Here is a 20318-nt window from a genome sequence, read left to right on the forward strand (position 1 = left end):
ACTGTTATTCAAGATAATTATAGTGAAGTGTTGGGTTGATAATGTGAACCCTGCATGGCCTGCATGCAGCAGGGTAATGCCAGACATTGAACAAGCAGACTCATTGCCAACTTTCGAAGATCTTGGGTTCCAGAATTAGTAGTGAGGAGTTTGGGGAACCACTGACAGATTTTGAAAATCAAATGCTTCAAATTTTACCAGTTCATGTTCTATGGATAATACAAACTGCTATCTTCAATACATCTGACTGCTCTATTAGAGTATGTTGATCTTTATTAGCACGTTTCCTTGTATAGTTAATTTCATACTCTTAATTGTTCTCACTAAAACCTTTTTAGCAAGCTTTCAATTACATGTATTGTATAGCTCTGTTCTATTCTCATCTTTCTGTATGTTTGTGCAGCCAAACTATGATGGTTTCACTTTGGTGTTCTAATTTGCTGCAAGACCACAAGTTCAAATTTTGAAGGGAGTTTCTAGAACCCCAGGAAACACCAGTAAATATGCCCCTGAACTTCCTACATTTCACAATTTCACAATTGGCAGTGGTAAACACTTGATAAAGTAAAAAAGGTGACCAAATAACAATATCCATGTAATGTACCAAATTTAACTCTTGATAATATAATTATTTTTCCACAGCTTATAATTATCAGAGGTTACACAGCCATACATTACATGAGGTGTATCTTACTTGTGCAGCACACTGTTATTTCCTAAGTAATGAACATTGATAAGTATTAAGCATCTAGCTACATACATATCTCATAGACTGAAAAATTATGGAAAATGTGTAAGTGAAGGACTATAATGTAACACAGGTCCCTCCCAATATCATTACTTGGTGTAACATGTTTAGGATATCCAAAGTAAAACTCTGTGTTTGTACACAATTAACTTTGACTCTTAAAGGATAATATCAGTGCATACATAGCTTGTTCCCAACACTAACAATGCATATATGCATAGCTTTGTTTTAACATGCTGTATAACAATGGTATCAGGTAAATCACACCATTTTGCACTACGTTCCTTACACCATCTGTGATCTATTGCTGTGTTATGCATAGTAATCTCATCTGTGACTCATTTGGTTGGCAACATACCATTAATTTGTCTACTGTACTTACATAACACAAAGTGGTGCTTGACCACATAGTTGGCAAGTTGTAAAGTATACATGTATGCAAGTTTATTCATCTTAAGTCATCAGTGTCTAAGGAAAGTTCTTTCTTCAGGCTAGTATTCAAGTCCCACACTGCATTAACCAACCAGTGACATAGCACCTGTATAGTCACCTTGTCTGTGACCTATGTGGTTCACTCTACAGACATTATAGTTACCTCATCTTCGACCTTTCCAGTTCACACCATTGTGTTATATAGACATATATTGCCACCTTATGACATAGTTACCCCTCTCTGACCCAGGGGCGGATCCAGAGTCTGGAAAGAGGGGGGGCACCTTGCTGAAAAAAAGTTGGAGCAAAAAAAAAGAAAAAGGTCACAACAATAATAGCTAGTTATCCTTTACCAAATATATTATATCACGTATGTTATGTAAAATAAAATCCTTGTTTATAGCTTCATAAATAAACTGCAATGCCTCATGAACATTATGACTGCTTTATTAGAGTAATTGACTGCTCTATTAGAGTATCTCGATCTTGTATACAATTTCTTGAAGGGGGGGGCATTTGCCCCAAATGCCCCATCCTGGATCCGCCATTGTGACCTATTTGGTTCATTCTATTGTTATAGTCATCCCATCTGTGACCTTTTCTGTTTGCACTAAAGTACTAATCACACCACTTGTATCCTGCGATAGTTATGATGTAATCTAAGTTACAGTGGATATAAAAGCAGCTACTTTGTGTGACCAAATCACTTGTTGTAGTACAAATTTTAAGTGTTTGCGTGTACCTGCTGACCAGAAGTGGCAGGTTTAAGATGCAGTTTATTGTTTTAGTTATTTTTGCAGCCTTTGCATTACAAAGAAGGTTAGTAATATTTCGTGTATTACACAGATGCATATTTAACAAGTATGTTTTACAGCAAATCTGCAACACTAGGAATTGTAGGTCACAATATATTGAAAGTGAGCAACACTAAATAGCAAGTAGCTTACCATTTAGGGCTGTGATTTAAATTTATATATTTGATACTCAGGCTAAGTGATGTTTATTTTGCATACATTGTAGAGGCAAAGTGCATCTCCACCTGAAACAACATGTAACAGCTCTAGTGAAGCAGTGTCAGTGCATGATGAAACATACAATAACATGATATGGATCTGTAAGAATAGTACATGGACTCTTTACCAGTAAGACGTTATTGTGTAAACATTCCATTAATAAAAATATTACATACTAGTTCTTGCAAACTCATTAGAGACGGGCTTGCAATGTCCATTGACTGTGCAAGAAGTGGGGTTTATTGGGTACAGGGTATGCAGGTATGATCATGTAATTATTACCCATCCAAAAACAGCTTATAGCTGTAAAAAAAGTGCGCGTCCAAGTAAAGCAGAGTTAACTGCGACAAAAAGTAATGATATCATAATGCGGCCATGTGCGAGGTGTGCAAGTTGTAATATTAGCTAATCAGATAATACAATGTTATTGTTAAAGTGTTAATGAGAACTATGTGATGCTGCTAGTTTTGAAGTGTGTGAGCATCTTCATAAATGCCACATAAATTTAATTCTCAATAAAGCAATGTGTATAGATTCTCTGATAGTAATAAATAGTTTGAGTTTGGCCACCTTTCCTTTGTTCGTAGCATTGCTGTATACAGGAAAGGCGGCCAAACTCAAACTATTTATTACTATCAGAGAATCTATACACATTGCTTTATTGAGAATTAAATTTATGTGGCATTTATGAAGATGCTCACACACTTCAAAACTAGCAGCATCACATAGTTCTCATTAACACTTTAACAATAACATTGTATTATCTGATTAGCTAATATTACAACTTGCACACCTCGCACATGGCCGCATTATGATATCATTACTTTTTGTCGCAGTTAACTCTGCTTTACTTGGACGCGCACTTTTTTTACAGCTATAAGCTGTTTTTGGATGGGATTTCAATACTTTTTGTTAGAATAAGCAATGCACTGTTGATAACAGTAGGTGAGTCAGTAGTTTCCATGGTTTTGACAGAAACCCCAGATTACAGTGACAGAATATTAAAATATAACTGTAATTTTAGTGGCCAGGGCCGCCCACATTGGGGGTAACTGGGGTATTTTTCCCCCTACCACAGCCTGAAAGGGGCCACTTGAATACCTGTTTAAAGAAAGATCGATATACTCTAATAGAGCAGTCAGGATCTAGACCCTTCCTTGCCCCTGGGCCCCTCTTTAACTCTTTTCCCTGGGCCCTCTAATTTCTCTGGACGGCCCTGTTAGTGGCATGCAACTGCAGTCAACTAACACCCATTTTAACTAGTAAACCCTTAACAACACTTTGCCTTTCATCTTGTACTGCATTGAAACGATCAAGATACTCTATTAGAACAGTCACAAAACAGCTGTAACACAGCCATAGGCGGCGGAAAGGGGGGGGGGGCTTAGCCCCCCCTCAGAATGATATCACACCGAAATTATCTTTCTTGGAGTGGGGCTGAAAACCGTGATAAAGATCGAGATACTCTAATAGAGCAGTCACTCTAATAAAGTATTCAGTGTGTAGCGAGCTATGTAAGGATTTTTATGTAGTTTATCAGCTAGAAATGGTAGCTGGTGAGGTGGAAGCTCTTGTCAGTTGGTTGCGACCTTTTTTTTTTTTTTTTTTTTTTTTTTTTTTTGGTCTCACCTTACTAAACTATAGAAATAAGTCTGGGTCAGCCCAGCCCCCCTCATATCAACTACTTGCTCCACCGCTGAACACAGCAATCAATATTTAGCATAGTTACAACTTCTGCTTAGCATCGGATTGTATAGTTTAAATTACTAGCTACTTACAGACTTTACAATATAAAAATATGGCACTTGTAGAAATGTGACTGTTTTATTAGAGTATCTCGATCTACTTCAAGCATTGACTAATTCAAGTGAAGAAGCTACGCCCCTGCCAAGAGATCTTGTGAAATGAAATGAGAAAAGGCAAGTATGTACAGAGACAATAGAGGGGCGCGTAATTATGTCCTGTTGTAAATAAACGCCTTTAAAATTTATATTACTACTAAATAAACGCACCAGAATAGGCTTGTGTGGCTGTTGTCTCCAAGGTTGTCTCATTATTTGTCTTTTCGTGTTGAAGGGATTTAGTCGCAATTGGTGAGTTTAACTATACATGTATTTGTGTTGTAAAACTTAATTGTAAAAAGGCGATTAGCACATATCATGATAAACATGTATTTGTCACAGTAGAGTCTCTCACGAAGTCACGATTATTATGAGACATTGGACCAGGGTAAAAAATTTACTGCTATATTTAGAGGTTGTAGCGTTTGTATATCTTAGTATCTTAATAATAAATAATCCCCCATGATCACTAATCACTAATAGTACAGTGAAAACTGGTCATTATTCAGGCCGTAGGGACAAAATTTTCTAACCTTGCCTTTTAAAGAGGTGGCTGCATTATGCGGCCTTAAAAAAAGGTAAGAAGCATGCTGTTCTAACTGGCTATAGAGATGGATTTAGTGTATGACAGCGTATGAGACAGTGAGTGCTGGCAGCAAGGGGGCAGCCAATCTGTTAGAGCACCAAAAGCACTGCTTCAGACATAGGCAGTTGACTGTCAGCCCCAAGTGTAAAAAGTTTCACTGTTGGTCCTTATAAGCTCCTGATGAAGAAAGTGATGAAGTCATTATCCATAGGATATATTTTTCAGAGTATCCATTTCAGTTCTACAATATAGTAGCCAAGCATAAGATGAACATAACACAGCATTCCAGTAGTTTAGTGGTGACCACAACACTGCCTGAGTTAAACTGTGGTGAGATTTGAGACTACCAGAAGCCCTGGAATGTCTTCAACACATGAAATACCAAATATCTAATGCCTGGCTTTCATCCACAGTGGACCTGTCTTGGTGGCCACTTGTACAGAAGGGAAACAGCTAGTTGCCACACCCCTTAATTATCAATTTGTAAAATCGTTAGCAAAATTGTGTGTGCGAGCAAGTGCGATGTGGCAGTGCCGTGTATATGGTTGCTGCCTAGCAGTGACACATCACGAGTATTGAAGTCACAATGCGTTACTGTATCATCCATCTAAATACAATCTCTGAATGTGTCATTTTGTGTAGAGAGCAATCTTCCACAAGAAGTGACCTGCAGGTTTCAGTGTATATTGTTAACCATTAATATTGTTCACAATATTGTGAACTATATGTACAGTGAAACCTCACTTAGTGGCCACCTCTTTAATAAGACCACCTCATTATATTGGCCACCTCTAGTAGGTCCCAAATATAGCTAAGCATTACTTATGACCTCATTAATAAGGCCACCTTGTTATTCAGGCCAAATTTTTTGGTCCCACAGCCTGCCATATTAATGAGGTTTCATTGTACTTATGTGAATTTTTATTTTTCGTAACTTTTCTTCAGGTTTACTGATGGGCACTATGAAGCATTGTTGACTGGTACGTGTATAATGTGGTGACTTGAAATGCTAAAACAGTACGTAGCGTGTCTTGTATGTACATGTAATGTGTTGTAATGTGTCCACACATCCACACATCTTAGAAATAAATGTAATTGTATTCTCTATAAATAGTCAGTTCCATTGTGCCACTGGGTCATAAGTTGGTTGAGTATGGATCATCCAGGGCACTTGAGTCACATTTTGTCCTGGCCAAGTGGATCTCATCCACTGACAGAATATACAGGATCAGATCACGTGTATAAATTACGGTGGAACTTGTTTATTGCCACCTTCACTCATTCAGCAGGTAACAGTGTATAAATTCTCAATTGGAATTGGCTTTTCAAGAGTGGTTGTCTTTCTATACTAGTGGCCATTAAGATAGGTTGTACTGATAGAGTGTACATACTAGAGATGCAACAATATCCTCCACTTAGTGTCGTTTGATAGTGATGCAATGGAGACTATGTATTATTGCATTTAAATACTATACTATTATATTGCAACTCTAGCACGTATTTATAACAGGAATGTTTGTTAACCGTTTAGACATACTGGAGCCACACCCACTCATCTGGATTCTACAAATGGAGTCATACCAACTTGTTGTCATCATACTCACTCGTTACTCCCATTGTGTTTGGATGAATATACATGCCGTCATGTGAGACTTGCTACCATGGCGGGCCACTGGAAAACATTTGCATAGCAGTTATATTACAGTCATTATTGTACAATTCTTACATTATTGTTGTGAAAAGTGTTTGGTATTCATGTGTCTCCTCTGTATGTTGTAATTACATGTGTAATTTTGTGTGGGGGTGCTATAAAATGCAATAATGCATGGTGACAATTGTATTAGGCGATTTTGCACACTTCCTTTTAAGCTAGCTACATGTGCTAATTACTCACAGCTTGTGTCAACAACTGGTAACCGCAGTTGTACTCTTGTGTCATTCTTTAAGCCGCGCCCTTAGAGGACAAATTATGTGGGGGCGACTAATTTCAAAACGAAGGATGGTATGCAGCACCATAGATTAGCTATATCTATGGACTATAATCTATGGCAGCACACTTCTTGGTGGCTATATGTACTGATTAACTACATAGAGCGCCAGTTCATCAATACCCAGAGACCGCAGTTGTGCTCTGCGTCATTCTTTAAATTCCGAGTAAAATTCTTAGAGAGCAAATGACGTGGGGGCGACTAAATTCAAATTTCAAACTAGCCATTCTCGAAAACAAATGTTTCAATCTGAACGAAACTTTCAGAACAGTTTAAAGACACATTGCCCTACATGCCAAGCGAGTATTGCGGAAAACAACAATCTGGGATTTGTATTTGGCCTCTAGGTCGACTGAGGACGACTGAAACTTCGTTTGGTGCTGAAATCACGACTGTAGGGTAATCATGTATGGTGAAATCGATGATGTGAATCTTGAGGTGATTGAGTGAATACTGAAGCGATAACAGGGCGATCAATGTTCGGAATGCACAAAGGAACGCAAGGCATACACCTGCGGTTGCGTCTAACCGCATGCGATAAAAAAAAAAAAAAAAAAAAAATGAAACGTCCCCTTTCATGTCGGCAATCTCGATCACGAAACAATCGGCATGGATTTGCTTCACTGCTTGTGTGGTAGTTACTAGTGACACGATGAGTTCAACTCCAGAGTTTCAGAGGGATAGCGTAAGTGACGGGTGGATTACAGGAAGGCCAAATTTGAGAACGTTCGTTCTTGTAAAATCCTCACGTAGTGGTCGCGTCATTTATTGTCTGCGGCGCGCGTTTCTGCTTTACTGGCCGCGCGACTCACTACCGTGAGTCTTGATGCAATAAATGGCCAAACAGTAATTTTTACAACAGCTTTATTGTGACTTAGGAGAGTTGGATGGTGGAGGATGGATATTAGTGTGGCAACATTCTTATATGGAAAATCTTCCAGTAACACATGATATGGAATTCTACAGTGACCACTATAGACCTTGTACCACACGAGCGTCTGGATGGTGTAACATACCAAATAAGGCAAGATTTAGTGCTACAGAACAAATGATTGTGGCTTATCACAAGGGAACTGTAGTGTACGCATATAAAGGATTATTTAATAGGAACATTGATTATAACTGGAGTGGAGCTATACTACTAGACTTTGTGAAGATTGTGGACAAGTGTAAACAAGATAATGGTGTTCAACCAGCCCCCAACAAATGGGATGGAATTACGTTTGACAAATACTCACCATACAACTACAGTACTAATTGTGACACTTATCACTGGGCAATTTCAGATCACACTGGTGACTGTCGTTGGGAGAACTGTGGGCTACCACAAGCAATTTCAAGTAGTCGTCGTCATGTCCAAATGACTTTAGCAATGTTTATTCGTTAAGTATAGAAATGAGAATACACACTAACAGCTAGCAGATAATTTACATGCTGTATGTGGAAAGTTACTGTAACATGTTATTAGTAGAGCCAGTAGCCAAATGTAGTAAAGATGAACATGCGTGCTCGTGCTTCAATTTCTTTGATCTTGTAAAGAGACTACATTACAAGTGATGGCAAGTGTGTGGAAAAAAGTAATCCCTCTGTTGGTAGTTCACTTATATTGGTTGTTTGTGTATCAAATTAAATAAGTTAATGGGTTACATTGTCTTAGAACACGTATTATTTTGCACAAAACATTAAAGCAGACATGACATGATAGTTGAGCTACAAAAGATTTCTAATGTCTGCATAACAGGTTACAATTTGTTTTGATCTTGTAAAATACTGAACAAAGCACTGAGCCACATATATGAATCAATAATGCTAGTACTTAAATGTGATCAAGATAATAACATATAAATTAGAAGAGTGGCTTCACACAAGCATTGTGATGATAGTCACAATCACGTACACGATCCATGATAATATTCCTGTTGTCACAGTTCATTTATATTTATACATGATGCATATATCACATCTTTATTACTTGATAACTATGGAATTATAGGTGCAATTTTTTCAATTGTGTATTTAGTTGTGACAGGATTTTGGAAATCAAAGATAATGACACACACAAAATAGTTAGAGCATTTCACAATTTAATGTACATATGTTACAGTTAGCTAAATCCTGCATGTTCAAATACTTTACAGAATTTGTTGTAATTCGATGGTGATAATTAATGACTTTTATCTGAATAGTACTTAACTTATAAAAAAAGTTACTTTCTGAGTTATTGAATGTGGTTAACTTTTCAAATTCTGGTCAGAAAGGATGCTTGATCCACTGCTAAGTAACCAGCCAGTTTCAAAAGCTATTAGGACTTCTGCTAACTACTGAAGACTTTATTATCTCACTACAGTACTATCTTTCCATTGAAGAGTTAAATTTTTAAGAAGTACGTACAGTAGATCCGACAGTTGCCAAATAGAGTACAGCTCAAGGCCAGCACAGCCATGTTCCTAAAATTGCTTACTGGTATATGATTGTCTGTGTATAAGCATTTGTGAACAGCATGCTTATACCCATGTAAACTGTTTGCAAATAAAGAAAGTATTTCACTTCAGGCTTTACAGACTCTATCTTGGCATGCAGGATTGGATTTTACATGCCATCATACAGTATAGTATTTCACTCACACATTTCCACTACCTGTTTTAGTCTATGTATAATATGTGAAAATCATAATGAGATTTGTACGTTGATATTGTTGTGTAACCTCAGGAGTTAAGGTTGTACTAAAATAAGAACATTACAAATGTATAATTATGTAAACCACTAACCTTGCTTCCTTGGTAATGCATATTAGTGGAGCTATCATTTTGGTTTATGTTTATAGGATTGTACTGAGCCATGTTATAGGTGGGTTATTTCATCCCAAATTAGCTTTTATAAGTACAGCTTGCACATCCACATTAAAAACTCTGCCATTTATTAGTCTCTGAATATAGTGATAATGATTACAATTTGATGAGGCAGCCTAAGCATTGATTCAAGCAGGAAGAAAGGAATCAGGTAACATAGTTTAATAAGAATACCGACATGGTTTAATTGAAGTACATATCTTTTATGGTTCATCATAACATACTTTGTATAAACAAAAGTTTCTCTGTGTCCTATGATAATAGTTAGTTACAATGTTATATTGAAATCTTGAGTACCCTCCGAACATAATAACACAATCTGCTGCTTCCACTATGGCCGCCTGCACTGCTGCAATGTACCCCTTGTCTTTTTGGCCTCCAGTGGTTCTTAAGAATGTATCCTCCCATTCTTCAACAGTTGTAGTATTGTCATAGATGGTAGCAATAACATCTTGCAGCAAATATTTCATTGTATCCTTGTTTATAAATTTTTCTGCAGAAGAATCCCCATATCTACCCAAGTCTATGGCCAAAAATGGCATACCACTTGTATGCATGGAAGACTGTACTTTACTCAGGGTGATTCCTAATTCTTTTATACAGTGTACCAAATGGTTTCTCACATACTCTATGTCATGCTTCTTGCTAGCCATCATCCATGCCTTCACCGTTCTAATGCTAATGGCAGTGTATTTGGGGCCGAGATATTGAGAGATATATTTCTTGCTGTCATACTTGACTCTATCACTTGCTCTAACCATTGAGTATGGCAAGTAGGACAGCTGATATTGTGAATCAGCAATGTTCATTCTCCCTTTAGTGATTCCTGTCCAGCAAGCAAACCATACTGTCACTTGATGTGGCTTAAGTTCCCCATATATGTGCTGATTGAACTCCTTCATTGTCACAGCACTATTATGGTCCTTTCCAAAAGTGAAGCAAACTCTTCTGACTACTTTAGTGTGAAGAATTTCTTTGTTTTTATAGTAGTACAAGTCATGAAAACGAAGCAGCTGTTGATTACAGTATGAGTCCTCTTTGACCTGATCATTTTCCCACATAATACGGCTAGTACTCTTGAGAACAACGATAATGACAATAATTAACTGTTTAGTCACAGCAGCAGTGAATTCTTCCCATGATGCTAATGGATTTACTCCATTACTTACTGAACAATTATTCCAGTAGTGTATGTCAAAATAATCTCTAAATCTTAGAGTAGTATTTACAGAAAACTGTGATAGGTCAGAAGGCATCATATATTTTGATCTAGCAACAAATGGCTCTACCACCTTTGCCCCAAGAGATGTTGCCCACATTTGAAAATTGAACAAATTGATTGCTGCCCCAATTTGTTGCTGGTAGTAGTCTGCAGCTAACACAAATCCTGTGGAGTGTACTGTTGGGTTAGAAATGTCACTTACATTGGTGATGACTGCCTGTAATTCCAGTGTGCTCCTGTACTTTACCATAGTAGTATTATCACCATTAGACATCATATGGAAATAGTAGTAGTACAGTATAACCAGACAGCAATATGTAAGGCACATTGCTGTAAAATACATGTAAATGTTGACCATTTTACTAACCAAATCCAAACAACTTTAACCACATAGATGTAACTTACAAAACTCACTAGAACTATACTATATAAAAACAATGCACCATGACTACATATATATACATGACTACATATATATATACGTGTATATACATGTATGGCATTATAGTCATACGTATATACATAGCTATATTTGGATTCAAGGTCTTGCAACTATAGACTTCTGTTTGGAGAACTCATACAAGAGCATACATAGATGCCATAGAGTAATGCACATTTATATTTCTTCATATATAAGTTTGTGGTTCTGGTCTAACATTGCATGGCTTAGCTACAGTGAAATAGAAATTCACTGAAATAGAAATTCACCGTAATTCACTGAATGTGCTTATTCTGATTCACATAGGAATGTGATTACCTAACTACTGTATATGGTGACGCTCAATGAATAAATCATGGAAGGAGTTAATGAATAGAATTGATTGTGCTATGTACCTACGTATGTGTAATCAGATTTGCAAAAGTGTACCTTTTTCACACAACACTTAATTTGACCAATTTAGAACTTTGAAGCTTCATAACTTTTACATCATTGCTTTTAAGTGTGCAAAATTTCCATTGAATAAAGTTAGCTACATCTTGATATAAAAAAGAAACTTACTCAGTATAAGAAGTCATTTGATATGGGAAGTATACTTAAAAATTATTTAACTGTACAGTCTGCATACAACCTCATGACCCCACAGGAAATTTCAATGCTTTGAGATTGAATTTGAGAGCATTTACAGAGGTACATGTGTACTGGAATAATACATTTCAGTATAGCAATAACTATCATTTGGACACACAAAACAGAGCCACAGTTTACTGTAAGAGGATGTTCGAAAAAGCATGTGGGTGGGTAGTCATACCGGTATTTCACTATGAAGATATACGAAATTCCCTTAAAGAAATTTACTGTGTCTACATTGCTTAGACATTTAGCTGCAGCCAGTACAACCAATATTCCTAAAAATGGTATAGCTAGCTACATGTTGCCAAATGGTATAGCTAGCTACATGTTACCGGTATACTGGTAACTGTGGTACAAGAGTAATGACAGCTCTTGACTGCTTTTCAGCCTCAGTGCTGCAGAGAGAAATTCCTTTGGAATGAGTCTCATCTTTGATGAATCCACACTCTGTGAAGTTACTAATCATCTTAGAAAGGCTATATTTGTTTATGCATTAGGGACCCGCCGATTATGCTGGCATAATTATGAGCATAATAGGTGTCTGAAAGCATTGAGCATAATGCTAGCATAATAGGTAGAATATTTATGTAATAGTATGAGTTCTTGCTTATCAAAATAGCTATCACAAAAAGATCGATATACTCTAATAGAACAGTCAGTAACTCTAATAGAACAATCATATAACTGACTGTTCTATTAGAGTATATCGATCTTTTCTGTGATATGCATCTTGACAAGTAAGTTTGTGCTTCAGCCACTTATTATTTATCCATAAATTGGAAATTATTACTAGAGCATGGGAACTGAAGCATAAATAATTGGGCATAATTTGAGCATAATGGGTAAGTATTGAGCATATATTTAAGCATAATAGGTAAATTTTTGAGCAGTGCAGCATAGCATAATAGGTAAAATTATGAGCATAATCGGCGGGTCCCTATTATGCATACTGCATACAGTACAACTCTAGGATGCATTCTTAGTACCTGACTATTAATAGAGTATAGGTAAGACTACTCTAATAAACCATATCCATACTTTAGATTTAAATCACGGCTCTAGTAAAATTCAAATGGGGCTGTGGCCTGCCTACCTAGGCCCTTTTGTTACATGTATACAAAAACAATTCAAGAAATCACATGTGAATAGTGAAATACCATGCAGGTAGTGATGAGAACATGTAATGAATTGACTTTTCCTGGCCTTAAGATGCTGCACAAATGAATACATCTGATTCCCAGCATTTCAAATAGACTCATACTCTTGATTGTGTATAGATAGCCATCTGTCAATGGAGACAGATTGGATGGATTGCATAGCAGAAAACTTGTTAGAGTAGTTGGGTGACTGCTCTCGTGCACTTCCAATACTGATTCATGCAATGTTCGCTGTTCTCCTAACTACCTTACATTTAGTGCAAAACCAATCCTACTTGCTAATAAGACATGCTCTGATTACTTGTGGGCATTGTTAGAAGTGAGGGGGCACTATATACCCCTTCACTCTTCAAAGTGAAGTAATTCCCCTTTTGTCCTTAATTCTCTTATGCTATTAATGGTAGATTGGTACAGTTGGCTCATAAACATTTTGCTACTTACAGTAGTTTATGAACACTTATATCGCACACTTTAATAGTCTAGTGGAAAATTTCTTGAGAAAATCATCAAGATTAGACTTCCTGCGACAATTACATTTCAGTTTGGTGGTTGTCTTGGTTGGCTAGCTGTTCAGCATGTTTTATCCTAATTTTCTGAGTCAAACTTTATAAAGACAATGGAAATTATGTGCATCACAAAATACATGATTTAATCTGTTAAATCTGTTAAATCAAAATAAAATATGCACAACGTGTAGGTAGATGACAATCACTAGTACATAGGAACACTGTCTGGCATTAGAATACTGTTGTGAGGCCTGGAATATAAATTGTTTTGTTCACATTTAGGTGCACTTCATATGTCAACACTCATCCCACATGTTCTGGGTGACAGCATGTCCTAGCTGTTTTGTGAACCTTTTTTGCTGAGTCATTTTACATATCAACACATTAAGTTAGGTCTTGCATTGCTTTGCTACACACAGAACTGTACATGTAGCTATATAAACTGAAGTTTTTCATAGAATCATGTGTGATATCATTGCATGTTGACTTTCCTGGATTGCAGGTAAGTAACTCTCCTCAGGCAACAATTCCCCTATCTTTACTTGTTACACTATGATCATCTATGTAGCTATATCTTTAGCAGCAACTTACAACAACTGCAGCAACGTTAACTTAGTGGCCATGTTGAAACTTGCCCCTTGGACCCAGTTCAGCATCTGGAGTCTGCAAGAGGTGGTAAACTAGGGGGAAAAGAATATCAGAAATGCAGTCAGAATTCAATCACCTCATCAGGGAACTTTGAATGTTGCCAGACTGACACCAATATAATATGTTATCGGATCTGTAAAAAAAGGGGTCTTATAGCCTTTCCAATTCCATGTACTTGGCAATCCATAATTTGACATGTGTGTATGGTACCAGCCTGCAATTTGGTTACCTCACACTCCTAACATAGCACTATTCCTGGATGTAATTTTAAGAGAATGAGTTAAACGTATGATGAGTTATGACTCATCAACCTTGGAAATTTGGAAATGCTATAAGATCCCTTTTCACAGATCTGGTCACATATATGTAGTGTATTACCAGACATGTATTTAGGGGGATTTCCTGGGATTCTGGAAACCCCCTCTAAAATTTTAACTTGTGGGTTTGGAGCAGGAACAGCAGACTATCTCAGTTGCTAAATGGGGAGAAGGCAGGGCAGTATAGCTAAAGTGTAATAGGAAACTTACATTGATTTCTTAGAAGTGGGGAATTGAAAACCTTTTAAAGATTCAGATACTCTAATAGAGCAGTCAGATGAATTCTAATACAGCAGTCAAATAGTGCATGGGTTTTATTCAATCATCAAACTGTGCCTCCAGTGGCTACCAGTTCTCACTCCTCCCTGACCACCCTGTATCTACTCCTCTTTTCATGCCCATGATTGTCCCACTTCCTGCATGACTTTATATACCGTATAGAGGGAAACTTTGGTGGGGGTAAACTTGTGGCGAATAGCAAGCTAAATCGCATTTGGCGAAATAAACTTTGGCGAATTCAAGCTCAATCCATAGCTATAAAGATGCTAATCTCAGGTGCTATGAGCAATTGGCGGGTTAAACTTTGGTGAATTTGTAGCGAATCGCCAAATTCGCCAAAGTTTTCCCCCGCCAAATTCGCCAAAGTTTTCCAAAGTTTCCCTCTATACGGTAGGTAAGCCTTAGTGAGCCCCACCATAATTATGAGGATAGCTGTGATGGATTCATGTACTGTACCTTTATTTCCTTATAAGGGATAAAGGCTATCAACATGTATACCAAACATTACAACCAATAACCCACCTAAGCACAACAGTTAATTGGCTTTGATGCATCACCACCATTTATCCATCTAAGTGATAACCATACAAACCATGTAAACAAACATGCCTGTCAACCTTGATACTGACTGGCATGTAACATTTATACAGTAGTTATTTGTATGTCATGCTCCTGTGTGTTGATATAAATTTAATATGCTCAGAATCTATTGTCTGTAACTGGGCACTTTTTAATACCTACTGTATTACTTTATTATTATTTTTATATTAAGGCTTTACAGCACAAGTGCTGATATATATATCACTTCTATTCTGTTTCACTACAAACTTGTATATGTCACTCCAATTAATGTTGAGAAATGTATGAATAAGTCACTATCTTTTCAAACAAATAAGTAATAAGATTAGTTGATGCTTGCCCCTTCAATGCTATGCATTTCCTTCAATGCTATGCATTTCCTTCAGTGTTATGCATTTCCTTCAGTGTTATGTATGATATTAACTGTACAGTCAAAACTACTCTAATAGAGCATTCATAACGTAAAGCGTACGGTCTGGGGGTCTGGTGGCTCCAGCTCATTGATTATAACCAGCACTTTTAACATCTTAGTACTAGGGGTGGTGGCAAGGGGTGCTGGTAAATAATCCCTGGAAAAAATACGGCTTCCTGTCAGAGTTTGAAGATATTGTGCACACTAGTAGCCCAGGGGCGGAGAACAGTACTCAAAAGTGTGTGTGTGGGGGGGGGGGGGGGGGGGGGGGGGAAGTCATGTGGAAGTTACAAAGTGTTTTAAAATCATTAACTGTACCTTACTGTGCAAAGCACAATAGCATGCAAAGCATGTCAATACTAGGGGATCTGGGGCATGCCCCCACAGGAAAATTTTGAAATTTGAATGCTTTGAGATTGAATCTGAGAGCGAATCTGAGAGAGATAAACATCATAATAATTGATAATTACATGAACAAATAATTACAAGGGGTCAGGAGTCCAGTCTCAGGGTTACCAAGTTATTACTAAAAAGTATGGAGCCCTGGCAAGACCAAAAAAAAAAAAAAAAAAAACTACATACAAAACTAAACAATTATATATGGCTTCTCAACAGGTAAACAGATCAACTACATCCCAAGTAGTGGAAGCACGGGAGTTAAAGATCCTGTATGAACAGGAGATTGCAACACGAGCTGCTTGCTGAAGAATACAACGAATAGTATTCTTCGGTAGATGGCATACATCGCTTAGTTTAGAGACAGTCTGTGGCATGAAATGGCCCAAACAGCCAACCTCAATTGTCACAAGATTAACTGAAAATCCAGCCTGTTGAAGGTCAGTCAGTAATGAACCATAGCGATCTTCAGCATTTTCAGTGGTACATGTGTACTTGAATATGGCAATGACTATCATTAGATACTGTACAATTATTGAAGGCATTTCAGATAGACTCATGCTCTTGATTACGTATAGATATATGTGTTAATGAAGACATATTGAATTAATTGTGTAGCAGGATCAACTCATATGATTCCGCTGAATGTTCTATTAGAGTAGTTAGGTGACTGCTCTATTAAAGTATATCGATCTTCTGCATTCCCAGCACTGATTCATGCAGTATTCCATTCATTAGCTAGTACAAATCCCAGTAAGTCAAGGTAAAGTAAGTTGGCTAATGACTACAGTGGTTGCTTTACTTTGGCAACTGGGCATTGGAAAAAGTGAGGGGGCACTGTCCCTCCACTGTTGAAAGTTGGGGGGGGGGGGGGGGGGGGGAGGGGGGTTGCCCCCTTCCCCACCCCCATTTCTCCGCCCCTGTAGTAGCCTGCAAACCTCATTCAAACACACGTGCAATGCGAAGTGGCGGGCGCCGCCATGCTATAGTTGAAACACGTGGTCAGTACACTAGGCTTGAAAGTTCATGCCGGGGATGCGATTTCCGAAGTGGACATGGATCGAGTCATGGATCGAGTCATGGATCGATACGTGGATAGTAAGCGACCTCTGTACACCTTGTTGACTCTTCCTGTTGAACTACTGGTTTATATATCTTCTTTTGACTAATGCACGTGACAGGCTGAGTTTAAGCAGTGTTTCACGATTGGTTCGCAATATTAGCCAAACACCGTCACTGTGGAGGGAGCTTATCTGGCCTCATCTTGATAGTAGACAGAAGCCTGCTGTGAAGAACATGTTGGAGTACCATGGAGACTCCATTAAGCAACTGTGGATAATGGATCACATCTAGCCTTTTGAGTTAGGGATAATACTTCACCATTGTAAACATGTTGTATGGCTAAGTTTGTCAGTAAGTACTAAACTGCCACCAGAACAATTAGGAATGGTTATACAATCCTTGAAGAAATTGCAATGCTTGGACGTTCTGTTTACATCTCATGATGAGATCCCAAAGCTACTTTTGATTAGTGCAAACTTACAGGAGCTGACCATCAGAATTCCTTCAAAAGGAAAAAGAGGTTCACTTGTAGTTGATATACTTTCCTGGTTTTTATATACAACAAACTGGTTAGAAAAGTGGACAATGCTAGGATTTCTGCCATGTGTGTTAAATGTTGTTTCAAGTGAAGGAATGCATGCAAGTAGCTGCATAACTAGGTGGTTGGATTTAAATTCTAATTCACCAGATGAATTCACCAGTTGTTTCAGGTTCTATACTCATTACAAACTTCCTATGGATCTTTTTCCTGCACTGCCGATGTTTCAGTTGGAATTTGGTCAGTCAAGTTCCCTACCAATTGTAAAAGCCAGCAGTTATGGTTTGTTGGGATTAGAAGACGATCTTTTATTACTGACAAGTCGTAATTTTGTTGGAAAAGCAGTACACAAAGCAACTCTGGTTCCATTCAGTAGATTTGGTATAGGGAATCAAGTAAACAGTGATGTTACAAGTCTTAACTTTGTTGCTCATTTTGATGCTTGCCATTGCAATCAGTTCATTGTGGTCATCTAGATCAACTAGCCCTGGTATGTCCAAACCTAGAAGAACTAAAGTTGGAAGGTAATGCCAATTGCTTGAGATGTTTACAAGGGTTATATGCATTAGCTAGTAGTTGTACTAATTGATGTGGTGTTGGGTGTATCAGTGATAGCGGTGGAGAGTCGTGTGCAGTTATGGGAAATATTGACAAGTCTGCGTCTAGCTTATCTAGCCATTGAATTGTGTGTCATAATACCACACAAAGAAGACATTTTCAATATTCCAAGATCAATAGCTCTTTATAAGAAATGTTTGTGGTTGAGAGCATTAGAGTTGTGTGATACGAGCTGTTGTAGTGAATGTAGGAACATTTTTAGTGAAGAACTATTGCTACCATATTTGCCATCGCTTGTTCATTGCATAGTGGAGAGTTCTCAGGATGCCGCTGTTGTTTTGTTGGATATAATCTCAAAGTGTAAGAGTCTGAAGTGTTTTAAGTACACAAACCATAACATTCTACGTTGTTCTGTTGCATTCAAATGCTATTTTTTGGAGGAATTATATATCCTACAGAACTGAAATTACTGACACATTCATGCATTCAGTATCAGCCCACGGTGGACTAGTACATGTTGTTTTGTGTGTGAAGTCGGTGACTGGTGAATGTGTTGCTACACTGATAGCAAATTCTCCAAAGTTGACACTTTATCATGTTCATACACAGATTATCTCCCTTTTGTAGGCACTACGTTTAGTTTAGAGCTATTTAATACCACATTAAAAAGAAAGTATTCTGACAGAAAGCTGTATTGTTGTGGAAGTTATAGTTTGCAAGTGGGACAAGGAAATTTCACAAGGAATACGGAGAACCTAGAAATCCTGTTGCTAGAACATAACACTTCTCTCACTTCCTAGTGGAGATCATATTCAAGGGATATATTCCGCTTTTAGGTTTTTCTGCTGCTATACACTTGTGTATGGACTAGTGTAATAATCACTTGTAACCCTTTGCTGTATATATGCTTTGTTGTTAGTTGTTGTACATATGTATACGCTTCATGTAAATACCGAAGGTACCTTTTTAACAGTTCCTTAACCATTTTGTGACTGTCTGCAAATTTAAGACAATGCTAGGTCTACAAATCAAAAGGAGTTACATTCAAGTACTCTTAACTATGATATAGAAACAAGATCGCTGTGCGAGTTGAAATTTTACCTCATCTATTGACCTGTACAGTGTTATGTTGTGCTTTTTATGCACTGAACCATGAAGGGGTCAATTGTATTATAGCTATAGCTTTTGAAAGACCATTCCCTAAATAACTTTTGACTAATAAGTGGGTATTTTCACAAACATGATGCTTGGGTTCAAAAGTTTGTTTTGGTAGTAAAACATCAATATTTAAGTGTTAGTAGGGTCACATGCAATAACTGGGAACTGCAATCCTAGGCCTCTTGCTTAGCCTACCAGCTCAGAAATTCTATATTCAATCAAGCTCCTCAGTCCACACAATTACCCTCTTCTTAACGTTAATGATTCCTATAATATTTGTATATTGTGATAAACTTTATACTACAAACAGTTTAACACTTTGAAGAAGGGATGCTACAAGTTAGCGTGCAGTCCTTTCATTTACAGGTGGTTTAGCTTACATAGCCTGATGCAATTTTGAAGATCAAATGGAGCAGTCAACTGTGCACTGATTAAATATTTTGATAAATTTGTGACTGAATCATATTTACGAAAAGGTACCTTTTAACATATTTTACATACCAGCAAACAAAGTGCATGTAGGATTAGCTAGGTTTCTCTAATTCTTTTAAATCAAAATGTAGCGATACAGCTACTGTGGCTTCACTCATGCAAAATTATAGATAGTATAAAACTGTTAAGTTTCGAGTTCACAAATTGTGCATGTGTGTGTGTGTGTGTGTGTGTGTGTGTGTGTGTGTGTGTGTGTGTGTGTGTGTGTGTGTGTGTGTGTGTGTGTGTGTCCACAAAGGTTTGATGCCAGGTTATGCTGAAGTGGTGATTTTGTTGTTTACTTGAGCAAGCTTGACTCACATTGCTACCGTCTACCCAGATGTAAAATAGAGAGCTGGTGACCTGGTGTCAACTGGGGAAGCAGCCCACCAGTTGAAACATTAATGGGTACCTGGGAAAGCAAATGCCAACTGTCCTTATAGTGGGTGAAAGTCCAGGTGGGATTTCAGATGCCCACACCTTCAC

The 20318-nt window shown here is 37.6% G+C and overlaps 1 protein-coding gene and 1 long non-coding RNA gene across 2 annotated transcripts; one reads left to right on the forward strand and one right to left on the reverse strand.

Moving 5' to 3' along the window:
* The first annotated feature begins 3564 nt into the window (after positions 1–3564).
* Positions 3565–6455, forward strand: LOC136238446 (uncharacterized). Its single transcript, XR_010692988.1, has 3 exons — positions 3565–4286; positions 5566–5637; positions 6152–6455. It is a non-coding gene; the product is annotated as an uncharacterized lncRNA (long non-coding RNA).
* A 2669-nt stretch (positions 6456–9124) lies between these two features.
* LOC136238514 (uncharacterized) lies at positions 9125–11087 on the reverse strand. The gene is made up of 3 exons (XM_066029051.1): positions 11047–11087; positions 9377–10915; positions 9125–9331 (listed from the first exon to the last, which is right to left on the reverse strand). The coding sequence occupies exon 2, from the start codon at positions 10774–10776 to the stop codon at positions 9661–9663; it is 1116 nt and encodes a 371-aa protein (XP_065885123.1). The 5' UTR covers positions 10777–10915; positions 11047–11087; the 3' UTR covers positions 9125–9331; positions 9377–9660.
* Positions 11088–20318: the final 9231 nt, after the last annotated feature.

This window comes from Dysidea avara, chromosome 11 (genome assembly GCF_963678975.1).
Source record: "Dysidea avara chromosome 11, odDysAvar1.4, whole genome shotgun sequence".
Lineage (NCBI taxonomy): Eukaryota > Metazoa > Porifera > Demospongiae > Dictyoceratida > Dysideidae > Dysidea > Dysidea avara.

What these genes read in the sequence shown, in the direction of transcription:
- LOC136238514 (XM_066029051.1), bottom strand. Translation starts at nt 10,776, where the DNA reads ATGTGGGCAACATCTCTTGGGGCAAAGGTGGTAGAGCCATTTGTTGCT.